The sequence below is a fragment of the Lipophrys pholis genome, assembly GCF_963383615.2.
Source record: "Lipophrys pholis genome assembly, chromosome: 9".
Lineage (NCBI taxonomy): Eukaryota > Metazoa > Chordata > Actinopteri > Blenniiformes > Blenniidae > Lipophrys > Lipophrys pholis.
This window is the reverse complement of record NC_137639.1, coordinates 22,777,859-22,799,200: the sequence shown is the minus strand read 5'-3', so window position 1 is coordinate 22,799,200 and position 21,342 is coordinate 22,777,859. Positions and strand designations below refer to the sequence as shown.

The window sequence follows — 21,342 nt, the reverse complement described above, 5'->3', positions numbered from 1 at the left end:
GCGCCTCGCGCCTCTGTGGACGTGCCTGCCCGACCTGTGCGCGCCTGAGAGAAGTGAATTCAGCTCCGGAGTGGACTTCATTCAGTCCGCGCAGGACCGAAAACCTTCGACGTTCAACAAGTTGCTCAATTTTATTTTATTTTATTTATTAGTAAAAAATCTTGTGAATGTATCCGAATACTGTGTTTAAGACTAAAGCTGCGCTCCTCTTTGAATTTGCCTTCCACGCGGAGGGGAAAGGACACCGCCGTATTCCCGTCTGGACACAATGTCATTGAAAGTCGGCAGAAGTGGGAATTCATCGCAGCAGCTGATGATGAACGATCACAAGACATCAAGACTGTGAACACCCGACGAAGTTAATTCCAGCGTCAGTTCTCTTTCTTTGTTTGTTTTTAACAAAACGTCGCTTTTTTTTGGAGCGTTTCCTCGGTGCGTGTGTTTCTGAGCGCTTCGGTCACAGCGCGCCTTCTCCCATCGTGATGAAGGTGCTTTTTCCGCTTGGATCCTGATAATGACAGCATGTCGCGGACTCCACAGAAACATGGGCTAGATTTGGGGTAATATGACTTCCTCGTGTGTCCATGACAGGTTTTTTTTTTTTCTTTTCTGGTTTGTGTGCGTGTCAGAATGAATCAGTGCGTCTCGGAGAGTGAGCGCCTTTTATGTGCGTCCCTTCTGTCCATTAACAATCCATCCCTCCTGACAGAGGAGTAAGTGTCCTTGTCATTCATCCGCGGATAAATATTGCCCCACTCTGTCACCTTATACCCAAGAGAAACATTGGGTGACCAACCAGGATATACAGCCGAGGCTTCACAGCCCAGACACCGACGGCCAATGAGCGTCGAGTCGTTATCTACAATAGACCGAGAATCTGGTGCCAGTATGACCGGCGTCGGAGCGTTGAGGACGGCTGTGGAGAGGAGAGGGAGGGCCTCGGGCGGAGAGCAATATTTCAAGGACGAGGAAGGAGGAATGATAGAGAAACATCTGTGAGGACAAAGGATACTCTTTAAAGAAAAGAGGAAAAGTGAAGCTGCTGGCGTCATACTGGCAGGATGAAGGATTTCATGTCTGGAATGGGCTTATTCCAAGGGCACAGAGGTAAGGATGGCCACATTGGTGGAGAGAGGGCGGAGGTGTGAGCACCCAGCTCCAGGAGAATGACTACAGATGCAAAACACTTCTTTTGCTTTTTCTATTCAACATTCAGACTGACATTGACATTCTCACCCAGCCTATGTAAAATAGACAGGTCACGATATTAAACAGTACTTTTCCAGGGGAGGGAGGAGTTACAGGTTATATTCACCCTGCCTTCTCACTCTTCCTCCTCACTGAGTGGGAATGGATGGGGTGGCTGGAGGTGTGGGTACCCCTGGTAGTACCAGTGGCTCAGCGGGTGACAGCCTGCCCAGGCGTAATGGGGGGGACTCAAAGCGTCGCAGTAAGGGCAGCCTGCCCTCCCCGGGTTACAGACTGTCCCAGGCCTCCCTGGAGGGTGAGAAGGGTTCCTTCGGGACAGACAGCACCTCCTTGGGTGGGCGTGGCCGCCGCCCCTCCATCATGAGCTCCTCTGCCAGGGATGGCCTCTCCTTTCGCCCAGCAGGGACCCCAACCACCCCCGTGCCCCTGCCACCACCGCCCTCCTCCTCTGGCACCGCCCACCCTCCTCCTCCACGGTCGGTGGGCTTTGCCACACCTCGCGCTGCCCTGGCCTCCACCTCTTCCACCGGGACTGGAGTCATGGTGGTGGCTACCGGGGCGGAGACCACCACCACCACAACCTGCAACACGACAGCTGCAGGAACCCCTGAGATGATGGGTCTTTCTGGACTGGGTGGCTTTGGTATGGGGCTGGACGGAGAGGACTACAGCAACTCCAACCAGAGCACCTTCATCCAGAGGCAGTTTGGGGCTATGCTTCAGCCCGGGGTTAACAAGTTCAGCCTGCGCATGTTTGGATCCCATAAAGCCGTGGCCATGGAGCAGGAAAGACTAAAATCAGCAGGATCATGGATCATACACCCCTACAGTGACTTCAGGTATGATGGAATATGTTGTCACCAGCCACTATCTGTAACTTTAATCATCATAACTAGGCGCCTTATCCCAAAACTTACATGACCTAACACTTAACATAATGGTAATTTGGTAACCAAACCAGATGTTTGGTACCCACAAGCAACGTGTGCTTCCACTTCGTCTCCACAAGGCGAAACATAAAAGACTGCATACATGTTTGCACAGTGTTCCTTGTGGTGTAAAGTCATTTACATAATGCATTCCCCAAAGCCTCTTACCCTCACCTTAACCTCACCTAATAATAACTCCAACACAAAGCACTGAAAATGCATCTTAACCCTGAAGAAATGTCAGATGCTGTTGTGCTCCAGCATTTTGGTCGTTGCTGTTTTACACATTCACAAATCTCACTTCAGACTCACAGACTGAGAGTCAGACAGGCGACTCTCCATGTGCATTGATAAATAGTTTGGCTAAAAAAATGACCCCATAGAGCACTGATTTTGGACCTCATGAAATCAATGAAAGAACACACACACACACACACACACACACACACACACACACACACACACACACACACACACACACACACACACACACACACACACACACACACACACACACACACACACACACACACACACACACACACACACACACACACTCTGAAAGGTTCTTTGAGAAAGGGAACTGAAAAGGTGATGAGCCCTACAGGTGTGCTGGTACGCAGTGCAGCAACAAAATAATTGAATGGTGAAATTAAACCTACTGTTTCCAAATTAAAAAATAGCCTCACTGAGGAAAAGAGATGCAGAATGGAATCACTGATTTAGCCAAGAGGTGCTCAGAGGTGCCAAGAGGTGTCTTATATGTCAATTAGTTAAAAATGCTCAGTATGTTTTATCATGAACAGGAGATGATCCCAGCACAGCGCTCCCTGCTGGTGACTTCACACATGAACTGGACAATTAGCAAATCAATAACTCCTGAGGTGGAAATGTCAATCAAGGCTGTTTTTGTTGAGAGGTGGAGCTAAGTGTGTAAGATGTACTGTTAACATGAAGCCAAACCTACAAGTTAATTTTCTTTCTGTAATGAAGATGAAATGAGAGGAAACAATTACTCCATGATGTCCGATGTGAGTTCAACATCTCCAGAGGAAATCACATTCACTCACATATGAATTAGAATTTATGAACTGATAAGGTGGGTTTGTGTAGCCAGAACAGATTATTAGAGACTTTACATAATGCACTGTGTGTACCGGTGGACAGCAGAGGCAGAGAGATAGGACACAAAATCTCCAGACAGACTGCAACAATGGATGACTTGATCCCCAAGGCTCCTGGCCCACTTTTGTCTCATCAACCGCAAGCAGGCACACACTGACTGTGTCATTTTTTATTGCCCGTCAATTTGACGATCACTCACCAGCAGTGCTTATGGGACTGCTCACAGGTGATATGATGAATGGTGGGAGAAATGGATGGAGAGGTGTGGATGGATTGATCCTCCTTTGAATCTCAGTCTTCCACAGCAAATCGATATGCAAGATATCCAAAGATGTTCGTCACCCTAATTATCTTGTTGCGGAATTACAGTTGAATTTGGATCAATCATGTATGCTGTTATAAATTATGCAAGTTGATTATGTATTATGCATAATTCAGTCATTTAACTTTTTGGTTAAGTACCTGTAGTCGAGGAGGAACTTTGTCGGCCAAGCAGCAGAGTGGCAGCTTATCTTTGAAGCCCCTTAATGTGTTTTTGTCCAGGTACTGCCCTTGAGCACAAGAGGTCGAGAGAGTATGTTTGGCAATATGTATTCATGTGTGTCTGCCATTACCGAGTCTGCTGATAAGCTCACACACTTCACCTTCATTAAGAAAAGATGAGTTGCTTCAGCACCCGAAACAATACATAACAAGAGACACAAGAGGTGAAGGCAATTCACGCTCTGGGAACATGGGAGGCATACGAAGTACAAGGGAACTGGGAACACAGGCAACTCTGCTGTCAACAGACGCGACTCGAGCTGGAAGATGGCTGGTGGCCTCACACATGCACTACACTAACATTTGTTATACAATATACAGTTGCTGTTGTGCTTGTTTGCCTGCACGTCTGGCAGGATGACGGGTGGAAACTTGCTGGGAACTGACATCTGGCCAACTGTGGACAGGGAACCAATCACAGGCTACTCAGGAGACTCTTGGCCTCAATGACAGTAGAATTAGTGTGTGGTACGACAACACCTGAGCAGGTAGATGCAGGTCAGTTATTTTCCAGGATCTGTTCATGTTGAAGATGGAATAGTGACAAATTCATCGAGAGAGCAGCTTTGATTGCATTTGCAATTCCTATGTGTGCGTTCAAGTGTGTGTTCCAGTTGTAATTGCACACTGCAGGTCTGTACCTGGATGAATCCCACACGACACGATGGAACCGCTGTTGCATCAGGCCACATTCAAGAGATCAAGGTGTTTGCACCTGATGTGACAAATTCATTTTTTTTCTTGGATCTGACATTTGTCTCGTCTGCTTGGTTGTTCTCATTTGCTCAAACTGGAATCAGTTGTCAATCTCTGCAAGAACAGAAAACAATCATGTACAGTGTCAGTATCTTACATTTGCCAGCAAAAAAAACGAACAAAAAAAAACAGGATACAAACAAATGAGGTAAGATCAACCACAATTAAAGTCAACCGAACCAACTTGTCTGGTAGATAGAGGGGTGGCAATATATTTCGCTTTGTAATTGAATGTATTTTATTGACGTTGTATGCTCCCACAACAAAATAACCAGACTATATAAGAGGAGTAAACCCTGAAATATCCATTCAATCTTACATACACTGACATACACAAAAGCTCTAATGTATACAAACAACACACACTGACCTATTCACAATATAGTCGAACCAGACAGACCCACTCAGACATATCAACAACATCTTAGTCACATGTGAGCTTGGGAGTCTGGAGGCTCCCGCTGTAGTAAAGTGCATACTCACGGTTATCACATTTAGTCTGAAATGCAATGATAACAAAGACATCATGAAAAAAAGCAACAGTATGTCTGAACCAGAGAATTGCTGCTTTTGAACGGATGAACAACTTATATGTATAAATGTCCCCACAAGATGATAAATCCTGCACTTGACAAGTAAAAACCCGTAATTCAGCCTTGATTCACTGAAGATTTATCATCATTACAATGTTCCATAATATTAAAAATGATGTCAGTGATACATCTTCATAACTATCATTGAGTTGGAAATAATGATGCGTGATATCAATTTCCCTGTTGCAGCAGCTATAATGTTTAAAATCTTCACAAAAGGTTAGAAGAAAAGTCTGAGGCTTTCTGAGGGAAATTATGGAAACACAGCTCTGCAAGGTACATTTAAATGTTCAATATGTATTATAATCTTTGTGTTTTGGTCAAATAAACCCATCCAAATGTCTTCAGTGGACGGCTGTCAGCTCGTCATTTAAGCTGTTGGACGAGACACTGAGTACAGTAATTCTGCCAGTCTTAAAGCTTTTTATTAATTTATATGTTTTCTGTGTGAAATCCTAAACTACAACGTAACTTTTAGCTGTTAATATTATTGCCACGGAAAGTGACATGTGGGAGTACAAAGTACAAACCTGGAGAACTAAAATGTCTTAAAACAGTACATTATTAAAAATATTTGAAGAAATGTACTCTTGCTGTGAGTCTATTGTTAATTAGTGACAGTAGCTTTTATAATGCTGCCATTTGTTTTTTCTCAAATAGCACTTTCAACTATGGTTTTTAAATCAATATTTTTGTTTGTATTGCACAATTTGGACAAATCTGATCTGATTCAAACTGCAAATGCATCACAAACTATTCCACAAACAATAAAAGGTAGATGAAATATGTTAAAGGCCAGTTTAATTAAACAATGATAATGTACAACTTTGGATATTTAACATGCTCGTTTAGTCCAAGATAAAATCAAAGATCCCAAAACGTGCAGCTTTATGTGATGGAGATTCCAAAAAAATCTCCAAATTTGAAATAAAAAAGTTTTTGCAGTAATGACATGACATTAATTTTATCATGAATTATTCATAAATTATGATTTATGAATAATTCCTGTCAAGCTTGTTTGTCAATTTAAACTCACTGCTAATAGAAAATATTAGCCTTTCATAGAGCTATAGGCTACATGGTTCTCAAATCATGTAATACTCAATATTTGCATATCACTGACAGAATAAATTGTGTATGATCTAATTTGTAGAATTGTTCTCAACAATCTGAGTTGACAAACACATGTTTTCAGGGTCGGGAACAAATCTCACTGGAAGTACTGCTACATCGTGAAATGTGATGTGTGAGTGTGTGTGGCAGTAAATAACAATCCCTGAATTTATTGGCAGTGATTATGAAGTAATACATCTGACAGTGTAAGTGACAAAGTCGGAGTGAAGTGTGTGTGTGTGTTTGTGTGTGTGTCTGTGTGCACCAAGCGATGACTCACGCATGCTTAATCTTCATCAGTCTAGTAGTAGCATCACACCATGAGGTTGTGTTACTAAATTAGCACTCAATAGCAATCGACCACAGAGCTGGAGTGTACTTTCTCAGAGAAACGGGGAGAGTAAATGAGGGAGACAGAGGCGGAGAGGGAGGATGTGAGCTCAAGCGACTCATTGCTATGGGTTAAGGTGATAGATAGCGGGATTAGGAAAGAGGAAGCAGAGAGGTGACAGAAGTCATCTCCAGATGATTGGATCTCCTCTTCATTCATACTTAAATCACTTTCAGCATCCGAATGACATGACTGATTCTTCGCATTGTTATTAGAGGCCTGCGTCACTGATTCATGTCCTCCAGCATGAAATACGAATTGATGAGGCCTTCCAAGGTTACTGATTGTTTGCCGGCCTCAGTCCCACTCTGTCTCGTCACTTTGTTCCAATACAGTTATACTTGGTTTTGTTGCTGTTAACCATATGAGATGTATTTCATTTTGCCAGAGCATTACTAAAACATGAAACTGTTTCAGAGGAAACGTCCACGTATCAACATTGAAGTTATTTTTCACAAAGAAGAATTTGTTCGTCTTAGTGTCGAGGATCATCTGCAAGTTGTTCCGCTTGCCGTCGTCTGGCACGGGATTTGAATCACAGGGAGATTATTCAGAGGAGAGGAAGGCACATAAGTCTGTGTATCGGAAAAGAAAGACAAATATATATAGAGAGGGTTTAGTTTCTCCTCTATGCAAATACTGTAAAAGCAACAAAAAACTGGTATATGGTGTATTCTGTGCAGCTGTGTGGCAAGCTACTCCCTAATTTGTTAAAAAGATTGTGGTGTGGCTTTTAAAAGATGAGGGCATGCATGAGGAAGACAAGAGAGGAAGAATTGGAGGATTTTAGGAATTAGTATTTTCACATCGCAACATCTGCTACTTCATCGTTGACTAAGTACTTTTTCTTTTTTTCTACCATCTCTTGAACAAAATGACTGAGGAACTGTATCTATTTATTCTTTCTAATCAGTCAGAAAAGAGGATAAGATATTACACCTTAAGTGTTGGGGGGTGGGGGGGTGGGGGGGGGGGGAGGCTGGTAGAAACTGTTGTTCAGTCTTTTTTTTGAGGTTTTGAAGAGTCTGTCTCATTCCAGAAGGCAGCAAGGCTGGCTCCTGGTGAATTTAGGATATGATTAAAATATCATATTTTCAGAACCTGACTGACACCACTTAAGTAGTACATCTGTTTCTTTCCCCACGGGATCACACTTTCTATTAGGAACTCCCTTATGGGTCATTGTGTGATAATATGCATTGCTGATGAAGGTGAGTCATTATTAATGAACAGTTGTGAGTCTTTTTAGGGTGTTGCCAATGTTCAAAACAACCTTAATCCATCAATTTATCTGTCTCCTAAATCACTATAAAAATTCAGGGTCATGGGCAGGTGAGGCAACCCCAGCAGGACGAAGGCATGGGACAATGGACAGGTCAAAGTTCTTCCCAGAGCAAACACAGAGAGACAAACAGTGACGTACACTCATTCACGTCATTGTTTTCGGGTTGTGACTATAAATTGTAGTACCCTCAGAAAACCCAGATATGCCTCAGATGAACATGTAAGCTCCACCATCAGATTCCCAAGCTACTTATGCAATTAATTTGTTGAACCATATTCCTCACATCATAATTAAATTTTTTCCCCGACACTGCAGAACAAGAAAAAACATACTTTGGAGGAGTGGCACAGATTAAAAAAGTTATATTTAATTAAAAAAAAAAAACAATTATTCAATCAAAAAAAAATGTTCCCCATTAACCTCACATTGCATTATAAGAGAAAATCTCCTCATCAGAGTTGAATCTCTCCATGTTCTTTTCTTCAGATTCTACTGGGACTTGTTGATGTTACTGTTGATGATGGGCAATCTAATCGTCCTGCCGGTAGGCATCACATTCTTTCGAGATGAGAACACTGCCTCATGGATCATCTTCAACGTGGTCTCTGACACCCTCTTCATGGTCGATTTGGTTCTCAACTTTCGGACCGGCATCGTCAAGGAGGACAGCACTGAGATATTACTGGACCCCAGGTCAGAGGGTTTGTTTGGGTTCTGTTCCGTGTGTGTGTGTGTGTGTGTGTGTGTGTGTGTGTGTGTGTGTGTGTGTGTGTGTGTGTGTGTGTGTGTGTGTGTGTGTGCATGTGCCATTTCAACAGACCTGTTGCCATGAATTTAAATCCTCCCTCCATCTGTCGGGTTTCTGTCGAAACACATTCATATGTGAGCCGTGAGATGTGAGAAGGTGACGGACAGCCTGTGGCGAAGCTTTGTTCAACTTCCAGTGTGTTCCTGTTCAATATTGATGAGGCGTGTCTCATGCCAGGCGAATATTGGAATCACTGCCACAAAGCTGGATTGCCAAATGAGAAGAGTCAGTGGTCCTCCATCTTTCTCTAACTCAGGGAGATCCGCCAGAACTACCTGAAGAGCTGGTTCCTCGTGGACTTTGTGTCATCTATCCCAGTGGACTACATCTTCCTGATGATGGACAGTCTAGACTCGGAGGTCTACAGGACAGCCAGGGCACTGCGTATAGTCCGCTTCACCAAAATCCTGAGCCTGTTGCGGCTGCTGCGCTTGTCCAGACTTATCCGTTACATCCACCAGTGGGAGGAGGTGAGAAACAACGACAAAGTTTAAAAAAGAAAAAAGCACATTAAAAAAAGTTGTTCAAGGAAGGTAATTCTGTAATGTGGAACTTTTGTCTCTTTCCCTTCTGCTGGTGGGGGTAATCTGAAATCAAAAAAAAAAAAATCTGCCTGTATGGTGAGCTCTGTCTGGTGTTTATAGGCCTCATCAGTTATGTGTGAACTTATTCTGAAAAAGCTTCAGTATAATCAGTCTTCATTCGTAACTGAAAATCCTTGACTGTAGCCATGACTCATCACAAGCCTCATTACTACAAAATGAAGTGTTTTATTTGTTGGAGCTCTCCCCTTTTTGGAGTATTGTGATGTTGGTGATCTAGAGGCTTTTCAAAAAATGTTTTTGGGTTCAGTGCTTGAAAAAAATAGTGCAAGGGCAAAGACCTATTTTACTTTCTTTATCCACGCTCATAATACACACTTCCCCTATATTTTTTTATAAAACAGTCAAGCTTTACTTTAATGGTCCATTTAATTTTTTTCTTTAAACTGGACTTCCAAGAAAAGCTTTTTTAAAATGTCATTCTTTTTAAGATAAAATGTTTATGTTTACATTATTGAAATCGTGCATAGTTGCATTGGCGTAAGGACATATATTGTTGCATCATTTGCATTCAGGTTAGGAAATAAATCTTAAGAAAAGACAAAGAAATACGGCGAGAAATTGCTCATATCACCAGATATCACATCCACACTGCAACTCTTATTCATTACAGTAATCTTAAACAACAATCATAATACGCTTCAAACTGTACGCACCGGAATCCTTACTCTGTTTTATTTCTCTCTCCTCAGATCTTCCACATGACCTACGACTTGGCCAGTGCAATGGTCAGAATAGTGAACCTGATTGGGATGATGCTGCTGCTGTGCCACTGGGATGGCTGCCTCCAGTTTCTGGTCCCCATGCTGCAGGACTTCCCTCCTGACTGTTGGGTTTCTAAGAACCTGATGGTGGTGAGTCTGAACGCCAGCATGCCATCTTCAATATGTTTCAGTGAATGGTTGCATTGTGTGATGGATACAAAAAAAGATCAAACAAAGCCAACATGATGTTGAGGCAGAGTTGATTGAATCACACAAAGCATTATCTGAGCTTGTGTGAACAGTGTGCCCAATATTTATTTCAGATGAAAGCTGAACGCTGCTTGTGAAAGGAGTTACTTTTGAGGGTTATCTGTGTGTGTGCAGGGAGAAGCTGTTTATCAGATCTGACAAGCTTTGCTCCTTATCTGTTAATTGGCCCATGCAGCGACAGGTCCAGTTGGAATGAAAAACCGACTGCCACCGTTACAAAAATACATAAGAAATTCTCTAATTAAAAACCTCAGCAGAGATCAGGTGAAGGTGCAAATAAACAGAGGAAGGCCTGGGGACCTGAGCGAGATTCTGTCACGTGCATACAGGCCATGGATGCAGATACACAGCTGTATGATTAGCTGACTCATATCTGACTGGTTGCCTGAGTGATGGTTGCTAGGCAGGCTGAAGCTGGGATTTTCCCCCGAGAAAGTCCCTTCATCATTAACATGTTAAAATAATTGGACTCACACATGATCAAGAATAGATGATGCACACACACACACACACACACACACACACACACACACACACACACACACACACACACACACACACACATACACACACACACACACACACACACACACACACACACACACACACACACACACACACACACACACACAAATTCAGGTGTTTGGCTTTTGTATCGTTGTTGTTTGCAGTCCTTAAAACATTTATTCCAAATAATTCAGACTGCCTCTTATTCTCTACCTTCATTCTGCAGCCACTTGCCTCTGTGTTTTTGTTAGTGTAACAGGTTCTGACAGTTAAATTGCTCTGCAGCTAGATATTCTGATCTCAGCTGTATTTTCTGAGGTGGTGTTGCTGCGAGCTTTGAGCAGGAAAAGCTCCAGTAACTCAAATCAAAATTCGTTCAACAGTTCAGTGCTCCAGCAATTTGGTAATTAACACCTGAAACTTCCTTTCCTCCTTTGTCGCCCTCGCTGTCTGCCTCTCCTTCCCAGAACGACACGTGGGGTGTGCAGTACTCTTACGCTCTGTTCAAGGCCATGAGCCACATGTTGTGTATCGGATACGGTGCCCAGGCTCCAGAGGGAATGACTGATGTATGGCTCACCATGCTCAGCATGATCGTGGGCGCCACCTGCTATGCCATGTTCATTGGTCACGCCACCGCTCTTATTCAGTCTCTGGACTCTTCACGACGACAGTATCAAGAAAAGGTGAATTGTGACGAATATTCACATATACGGTTTTACTCCCAATCATTACAATAAAAATGTATTTATTTTATTAGTATTTGTTAGGACCTGTAGGCTGGCTTTGCCCTTCATCAGTTAATATTGTTAACTTCGTGAGGCTATACCAGATTAATGTCACATTGTTTTACTTTATAGGTTAATAACTTCTGTAAAAGTCTCCTCAAGAGGGTTTCAACTGAACATAACAAATTAATGTTGACATTTGGTGTCAGATAAGTGATATTTGTCCCCTCAAGCGTTTGTTTTGCTTTGACTTCTTCACTGATTTTCTTGTGAAGTTCTACATTATTGTGTTCCGATGCTTCAAACGATATTTCATTAAAATTGTTGTTCCTTCTGGAACCTTTGTTGAGAATCAAGCCTTGAATCTTTGCAGTGGAGTAGTTACAAACGTTGGGTTGGAGAAACATTTTCATAAATCAGTTATTTGAATGCATTATATTGATATAGACAGATGTTTAAAAGCAGTCAGGGCAGAGCCAAAACTTCTTGTCAAAACTGTAGCCTACTGCCGTGCCCTTGAACGTTTTTTTTAAGTTGTAAATGAAATGAATGTGTGCTTCCTAAAGGAAACTAAATGAAACAGTTGTCCTTTCATCAAACGTATTTTTATGTTTGTGCAGTACAAGCAAGTGGAGCAGTACATGTCCTTCCATAAGCTTCCTGCTGATGTACGTCAGAAGATCCACGAGTACTACGAGCACCGTTTCCAGGGTAAAATGTTTGATGAGGAGAATATCCTGGGTGAACTCAGTGAGCCACTCAAAGAGGTAACAAATTCACTAACACCACGACAAATATATGTACTATCCCCTCCGGTAAACCCACCTGACCTCCACTTCCTTCTACTGTTCATCCTTTCTTCCTCTTTACAAAGGAGATCGTCAGCTTTAACTGCCGCAGCCTGGTGGCAAACATGCCGCTATTTGCCAACGCTGATCCCAACTTTGTGACCGCCGTGCTGACAAAGCTGCGCTTCGAAGTGTTTCAGCCATTTGATTTCATCATCCGGGAGGGAACGGTCGGACGAAAGATGTATTTCATCCAGCATGGACGAGTCAGTGTGCTGACCCGCGGTAACAAGGAAACCAAGCTGAGCGATGGGTCCTACTTTGGGGGTGAGGACATTGAAGTGTCTAAGTATTTAAACATGAATGAAAAGTTATAGGTGAGGAGAGTGAGAGGGGAGAAGACAAAAAAGGTGAAGTTAGTTCATTCAGTGATTGATTTAGCGGAAGTTCACTTTGTGGGATGATTAACTTGCCTGATGACTATCTACGTGTTCACTCTCTCTTGTGTCGTCCTCAGAGATCTGTTTGTTGACACGTGGACGAAGAACAGCCAGTGTGCGAGCAGATACGTACTGCCGTCTGTATTCCCTCAGTGTGGACAGCTTTAACGAGGTTCTGGAAGAACATCCAATGATGCGGCGTGCCTTCGAAACTGTTGCTGTTGACCGACTGGACCGAATTGGTAACTTTTTATAAAAGAGTTATATCATCTTACCCATAAAATCCATTTTTCATTCAGGTTGATAAATTACTCTGATTTAAATACAAATACTTGCAATTATCCAGCTAAGTCTCCCAAGGCTATAATTTGGATGATTTTCAGCTGGAAAGTCAGGAATTATTTTTGACAAGAAGCTGAGAGGGGAAAAAAAGGATTAATGAATCACAGAAAAACCTTAAGGCTCAAACTCTAGGCTTCTGATTTTTTTATTACTCATCAGACGAGAACTAGTTTTTAATCTTTCCAGGCTGCTAATTTTTGTGATGTGTTTTAACACTTAATGTCTCACCAACTGAACACGTCTTATTAGATTTTAGTTTTTTCACAAGCTCTCTCTGTTTTTCTGCTTGACAGGCAGGAAGAACTCCATGCTCTTGCGCAAGTCATCCCAGGGTGGTTCCTTAGGAGGCAGCATTGGTCGTGGTGGAGGACGTGGAGGAGGGGGTCCAGGAGCAGGAGGAGGCCTGACAGCGGGCGGTCTGGGTTCATGTGACAGCATGCTTGTGCAGCAGATTGTTAAACACGACAGCATGCCGGCCATGCAGGATGCCATCGCGGCAGCCGCAGCAGGAAGAAGTGGCGTAATGGGTGGAAGCGGCACAGTGTCTCCTCGACCCCGACCTGTTATCTGGGCACCGCTGGTCCATGCTCCCCTGCAGACTGCCGCTGCCACCAGTAATGTAGCCATTGCCCTCATGCACCAGCAGCAGCAACAGCAGCAGCAGCTCCAACAGTTGCAGCAGCAGCATGCTCTTGGGGGGGCTTTCTTCCTCCCCTCTCCTCTCATCTCCCCTTCTCCCTCCACCTCTTTCCCTCTCTCTCCTCCTCGTGCCCCCATGTTACAGCCCCTTCGGCCCTCTGTGAGCTCTCTCATTGGGATGATGGCGATGGGAGGAATAGGTGGCTTGTCCCCAAGAGGATTTCCTCTCTCCCCCTCCACATTAGGCCCTCCTGGTGGGGTGACCTCACCCCCTCTTGCTAAAACGCCTCAAACCCCAGCCTCCTCTGTGCCGACTTCTGCCCAACAAGGTAGGTCTCTCCACTACAGCCTCCGCCTTCAGGCTGATCATCCGTCTCTGATTGCTGGATCGGTAGGAACGCCAACTGGAGGAGGGCCGGCTCCTTCTCTCCACAAGGTACCAACCACCAACATGTCAGCTCCTTCAAGTGGTCTGCCAGATGCCAACACATCTATTGCAAGTCAGCAGGGTGCAAAAGAGGCTCTGTTACGTCATGGAGGAAGCAGCTCCCAGGGTCTGCCGGCACTAGGTAGACTCACCCAGGAGGCCAGGCTGCTGTCAGCCTCACAGCCCACGTTGCCTCACCGTTCCTGGGCCGCTGTGCAACCTCACCCACCCCTCCATCGGAAAGCCTCGGGGGGTAATTTGTTGGCAGCACCGTTCCTTGTAGGACAGTTAGCTCGCGGACGCAGCACAGGCATACTGACCACTAACCCTCCAGTGCAATTAGTGGCAAATACACCATTTAATGCACAAGCACAAGCCTCAGTTTCTCTCCAGGCCGCTATAGCACAGGCTGCAAACACTGCCACACAATCTCCAGGTCACACTGCCTCTGCGCCCGCACCGACAGCTGCACACATGCCTTCTGCAGCTTCTCTGCCATCGTCCTCCCCTCCAAAACAAACCCCGCTCCCCTCTGCTACCCCCTCTCCTGCACCAACTCCATCATCTCCAACACTTATACTCTCCCAGACACCTCGATCAAAACCAATTCCAATGACCCCTTCTCGTTCATCTTCTCCTCCTCCCTGCTCCACTCCTCCTTCAGTAGGTACAAATCCATTGTCACTATCTTCAACTCCTCGACCCAAACCGATTCCCACTCCCTCCCCCCGATCATCCTCTCCCTCTCCATCCTCCACACCACCTCCATCTTCTGTTTCAACTCCCGTTCCACAAACTCAGCCTTATGGAGCAAAGTCATCACTTACTTCTTCCTCTCCCCCATCATCTTTGGGCACTTCTTCCCCACCACATCCCCAGAGCCCAAGAGCCAAGGCATCTAACACTCCCCCTTCTGCTTCTCCATTGTCTGGTCCCAGCCCTGTTCTTACCCCAATCCCTTCTCCCATCCTGACTCCCACCCAGGCAACTCGTACCCGCACTTCCACCCCCTCCCAAACTCCTACTCAAAGCATTACAGCAGTTATTCCTTCCCAGGGCCTCAACCCTATTCCTTCTTCATCTCCCATCCCTGCAACTTCTGTCCCCTCCCTGACTAAATCTGAAAGTTTGACTTTTTGTCTTCAAACAGCTTCATCAAGTTCAGCAAGAAGCCAAATCCCAAAGCCAGCCTCACCCCTTAACCCAACACAAACTTCTCTTTCGACTCCAATACCTGCTAGTACAAGCTCTCCAACTAAAATCACCTTCTCAGTTCATCCTGTGAAACAAACCTCTCCAGTCCTTACTCCAAGCCCCACTTTAGGTTCAGGGGGCACCTTTAAACAAGTGCAATCAACAGGCCAATCCTCAACAACTTTACTCCCAAACCAGAGCCCCACAAACCCCTCCTCCCTCACTACTACCTCCACCACTACATCCATTCCCTTTTCAAGTGTCTACTCTGCCTCTTCTAACACCCAAAAACAAATGCCAACTACCACAGTGGCCACCACCCACTCCTCAAAACTTAGCACACCCTCTGCCCCTGCCCCAACATCCCAGACATCAACCACTGCACCCACCCAGTCAGCGAATCCAGCTGCCCCTGCCAACACCACCTCCCCTAAAGGCGTGAAAAAGGACCCTCAGATGCCACTCACCAGAAAAGACTCAGAAGGACTAAGACACAAACTGCCTGCCAACATGTAAGAAAGAAGATTTGTTGGACTTTGTGCTGTGGCCAGTGCTGACTGGCAGATCCATGGGTCTACAGGCTTGTGTAGACTCGATATATCCTGTTTGCATTCAATTTAGGATGTGATTGTCTTAGAACATCAGGTGTTAATGGGACTCTCAACCAAGTAACGGATCAAGGAAGAAAATAAAAACTTTGTGGGTCTGTGGAACCATTGGATCTGGCCTAAGAGTCCAAGAAAACACCCAAATGTATACATATCTGTGTTAGTGATTGTTGGGGCAAGCGGGGGGCTGAAGTGGAAATATGCTGCAGTATATTTACAAAGTTACAAAGAGAGCGATATAAGTCAAAAAAGATAAGAAACAGCAATACTTGTGAAGCATTTTACTCACTCTTGCAAGGTAATAGGAGCTTATATACAGTATATTGGAGGAAATAAACAATAATAATTTTGATGTGGGGGGGGGGGGGGCCATTGTGATATGAAAATGTGGGCAATAGAGCAAATGCTTCCTGGTTTCCAGCTCCAAATCCCTCTTGCCACCCATTCTTCACCAAAGTGTAATATTTTATCATAATAATAATAATAATAATAATAATAATAATAATAATAATAATAATAATAATAATAATAATAATAATAATGAAATAGTGTTTAAAAATCACTGTAAAGACCATACTCATATGAATTTAAATAATTAGGAGAAGTCAGCTGGTAGTTTTGTTGTCCCAGGTGTGTGGTGTTTAGTATTTTGAACAATACAGAACTTTTAAAACTACATGTTCACATTGACAACTTCTGTAACTTCTTTTTTTTTTTTTCCCCTGTATGTGTGCGTGTATGTTTGTATGTTTGTGTGTGTGTCTGGCACACACTACTGCTCTGCTGTGCACTGTGGCTCTCTTGGTTTTGTTCCATCCGGCTCCCTGCACTGTAAATACGTGCCTCTCTGTGGGTCTGTTGTACGCTTCCTCACTCCTCAGCCTCTTTATCTTTCATCTCTCTGTTTCCACTGCCTTTCATCCGATTTCACAGCTCTGGTCGCTAACTGTTTCTTTGACGTCGGCAGACTGGCTCCCTTTCTCTCGGTTTGCCCGACACTTTGCTCTCTGCTACCATCAGCCTCATGTTCAATTGGCAGTCTCTTCCATCTGTTGCCCTATGACACTGTCTCAGCACCATTTACAGTGATGTTTGATGTTTTCTGTGGGTAGCAACAAGGCATTTCTGTCTTAACCCCTGATACCATGTTGCCTAGACTATATATATTTAAGGACCAAATGTTTTATTTTTTATTTATCACAGCTTTAGCTTTTGAAAAGGAGTAGCTAATAATGCTGTCAAAGAGACAATACCGAGTGTGGGATTGAAGGTGATGATTACGCTTGTGACAATGATCATGGTGACAAAGGAGATGACAATGGTGTATATCTGGATGTAAGAAATAAAGTTGATTTAGATATCATCTCGTTGAGTGTGCATGGACTCCTTTTGTGCGGCTGCACGTGTTTTTGTATTGCTGTGATGAAAACATAAAGCCCGAACCAAAACTGAGCTCAGAACTTGAATAAGTTGTCACGTTGAGACAGAAATAGCCCACAAACTTACCAACATGTTTTTCACATCTTTTGATTCAATTTAACTTCAGAGGTTTTCAATACATCATATTCATATAAAAATTGCACAGGGACATCAACTCTCACAAAAAAAGGCTACCAAGAAAGAACTATATCGCTTATCTTTTTGAAGAAAGTGGAAAACAAGGAAAATATACATTCATGTATTGTTACATGTTTCCATGACGCTCAGTTACTGTTTTGGTCATTTGTTTATATATCTATATATATTTAGATATAAATAGTTCACAATATGTCCAAAACATTTGAATACATATAATCAAGCTGTTAAGTATTATACAAAAGAACCAGTTTTATTGATTGTATCTAATCATAGCTTCTATTAAGTCAACAACAAAGTCTTCTTTATGTTCAGGGAACACACGAATCAATGTATTTATTCCTCTTTTGGTTTGTTTGCCTTTGTTTATTTCAATGGGGAGTTAGCTGTCAGGCCCATACATTCACAACTGATTAAAGTTTATCCAGATCTACAACTCAGGTTGTCCTTTATCAACCCAAACAGATAGTAGGCCTGTGCAGTAAATGAGGACCTAAAGATCCAGATTACTTGGAGCAATGCCTTACATAGTATTGTCTTACTGTGGTGGAGCTGAATGGAAGAAATATTTCTTTTTCTGTATGCCCCTTCAAGATCTTCAGCGTAGTAACGTCAACTTTGCTGTTGATTGTGTGACACGCCACCAAGAACTATGAGAGAATAACATCCTATACGACTCAAAAAAACCAAGGCCTCATCACCATCTCGTCCTCAGTCTTCACATGATTGAAGAAGCCTTGTCCCTCTGCTTCAGATGCACCCAGGAGCTTTTATTACACTTCTGCAAGCCTCCTCTGATTGTCAAGTGCCAGCTGCTTCAAGGAACGCTTGAACATGTTGTCGGAGATTAATACAAAGGCAGGACGGGATACTTCTGATGATGTTGTAAATGTGCTGAAAGTAATGACAACTATATTGACTAGTAACAATCAGACTTCAGGCAAGACGATGCATAACTTTGATATGTTTGGCAACTTGTGAGTCTATCTGTTGATGTTTTGAAAAATGTATTTTATTCCAGAGGGCAGCAAGCAGAACAGATGATGTCTAGGGTGAGAGGGGTCATTTACATATCGGTGGTCTTTATATTTCAGTGTGAATGTCTTTGATGGGGGTCGTGGTCTGTTTATGATGTGCTCTGCCACCCTGACCACCTGCTCGTTCTCTACTGTACAGCTAATGAAACACCAATAAGTATAAACTTCATTTATTATCAGCTTTCCCAAAAGACTAAATTGATGTGGGTTTTTTTGTTTTTTTTCATTTGCAGCTTTTGATATTTCTTTGAATGGATTACTTGGATGGCTTGTCAGCGAGACTAAGTCCCACTCGAGACTCAATAAGGGTGGGACCCTGGTGAGTCAGACCACCGCTCACACTCTGGATATGCAGAACACTGTGAAGTGCCGACTCTGGATCCCAATCCCTAATCCCAGAACTCTCAGCAGAGAGCAGGCAAGGTCAGATTAAAGGTTAAGCTTTTGAATGTTGGGGCACTTAAATCCCTGCCACTCATGAAAAGAACTAAATTGATATCTGCCTTCCAGAGGGTGGATTACAGCCTCATTGATACACCTGCTTCTCCTTCCATTCCTGTAATTCTCTCTTCTTTACACATTAATTTTCCCTCCTCTCTTATTAGTGTTCAAGAGGGTTTCAACTGCCCTTCAGCCCATGTGAGTGTTGAATAATTTTTTCACACATACAAGTTAAGAGGCTTTGAAACATTGGATTTACACTTGTTATTATGCACAATGTGTTTGAAGCAACCCCTGCTGAGTCTCACAAAGCAGTATGAATTGATTGCATTGTGGCTGTACATGTGTAAGACCTTTCCATTATAATGTTTAGCACTTATGCTGACATTACTTTGAGATGAAATAACAAGCTTCCTGCTGATGCAAATCTGCATTTTTACATGTTTTTTTTCCCCGTTCTCTGATAGTATAGGCAGATGTGAATACAAAGAAACGTAATTTTCCCCATATTACTAACAATGAAACTGTTATTGTTTTACATTCATCACACAACTAAAAAATGTTCAGCCTTTTTTTTGTTTTATCCTTTTAATACTATTTATTATATAGTTGCACAAACACTATAGTGCTGAACCTTGGTGGAGATATTACTAATGACAAGTAAAGGTTCTGTTGGTAAAAATACACTCAAGTAAACATACAATGTGCTTTAAAAAGATTTTTGTTTTTTCATTTTAACCCATGGTCCTCTTATTGCATCATCAGTAGCAGGCATTCCATCGTCAATTTATCTTTAGAAAATATCAAAATCTTCTAAGACAACAAAAGAGCATGAAAATCATAGTTCGGCAGTTTGTTTTGTAAAGAAACTGAAACTGATTTCTCTCCATGGAGAGAATAAAAAATTGTTTTAAAAAATTCAGATAAAAGGTTTTGCAAAATGTTTTTAATTGTGTGCAATTGAAGAACAAACAATAACAAAAATAAAAGTACTCAAAAATATTCACTTCATTACAGTACAGTGGATATTTGTAATTAGTTGTTTGCACCAATGGCGATGAATGAGTCTTTAAAATCTCCCATCATTTACAATGGGAAGTTCCGAGATTATTTCCCCTTGTGGAAGTTGGATTTTTCCGACTTCCTCGTGACCTCTTGAACGCATCACCACTATGCAGCGTTGCAAGGGCGACGTAAATGCACTGCGTCATACGGGGGTACATAGAAATTCTAAATTAGATCTTTACAAAGAAATAAATTGAAGAATTTCATGAAGGGGGCCTCAACTGGATTAATTCAATCTGCAGGTCACACTGTGGCCGCTAGATGGCGAAGAAACTTCAATAATCAGATGAACGCAGCACGAGAAAAGGTGCGTTTGTTGAGATCTGCGAATATAAACGGCTCTAATATAAGTGAAGTTCCATGGGGGTGTGAGTGAACTGATGAAGTGATGCGACTTACTGGAGCTCAGTGGGGACAGAAGACTTTGTTGAAGAGGTTAATGATGGCAAACCAGCCTGGATTACCAGCCATGAATAGAGGTGGGGGATAAACAGGACTTTGTAATTGATGCCTGACGGTGGGGCTCTGAAAGAGAGTCAGAGGGAAGTCTTTATTCTCTGGAAACAAATTACATTGCCAAGAAGCCAAATTATGAGTATTTTACCCTTAGATACAGCTACCCCTCTGTAGTGATTGCATAATGTAGACATAGACCTCTATACAGAGACTGAATGTTTTTTCTAACTTGATATGTTGTTAGAACAGATGTTTAAAACAGAATGGTGTGTTTACGTCCCACGACCTTCCCGTGCTGCTTCCTGTTAAACCAAACATTGATGATACTTGCTCAGGTTTTCTTAATCTGGACCAAATCAGCTTAACAAACAAGTATAGCTACAACCTACACCCGAAAATACAAGCACTTCAACCAACAAAACAGAAGCTTTAAAATATACCATTGGTCAATAATTAATTTTCCAATTGGCGATTCTACATATAATTACCAGCGCTCAGCTTTGGACCATGTTTAACCTCCATTGGTGTGGGAATGTGTGTTTGAATGGGTGAATGTGATCGTATATGTTGACCATTTTGGAATTGTTCAAGCAGTTGAAAAGCACTATATAAGTGAAATCCATTTAGTGTTACCATTTTCTCGAACAGATTTTTTTATTAGTTTAAGGGAAAATGACCACCACCCCTTTTTGAAAAAAAAAGATATTTGACCCCATTTATATGAAAAGTGAGGAAAATATTCTTAATTTTAAACTGAGTAGAATTAG

The 21,342-nt window shown here is 42.8% G+C and overlaps 1 protein-coding gene across 1 annotated transcript; it reads left to right on the top strand.

The window, feature by feature from the left end:
- Nucleotides 1–1,350: 1,350 nt before the first annotated feature.
- Nucleotides 1,351–15,909, top strand: LOC308114764 (uncharacterized protein; the record flags this gene model as incomplete). Its single annotated transcript, XM_080471906.1, has 9 exons — nt 1,351–2,048; nt 8,431–8,637; nt 9,009–9,222; nt 10,047–10,208; nt 11,303–11,521; nt 12,184–12,330; nt 12,438–12,678; nt 12,869–13,033; nt 13,427–15,909. 9 exons carry the CDS (start codon nt 1,351–1,353, stop codon nt 15,907–15,909), a joined length of 4,536 nt encoding a protein of 1,511 aa, XP_080328032.1.
- Between the last annotated feature and the right edge of the window lie 5,433 nt (nt 15,910–21,342).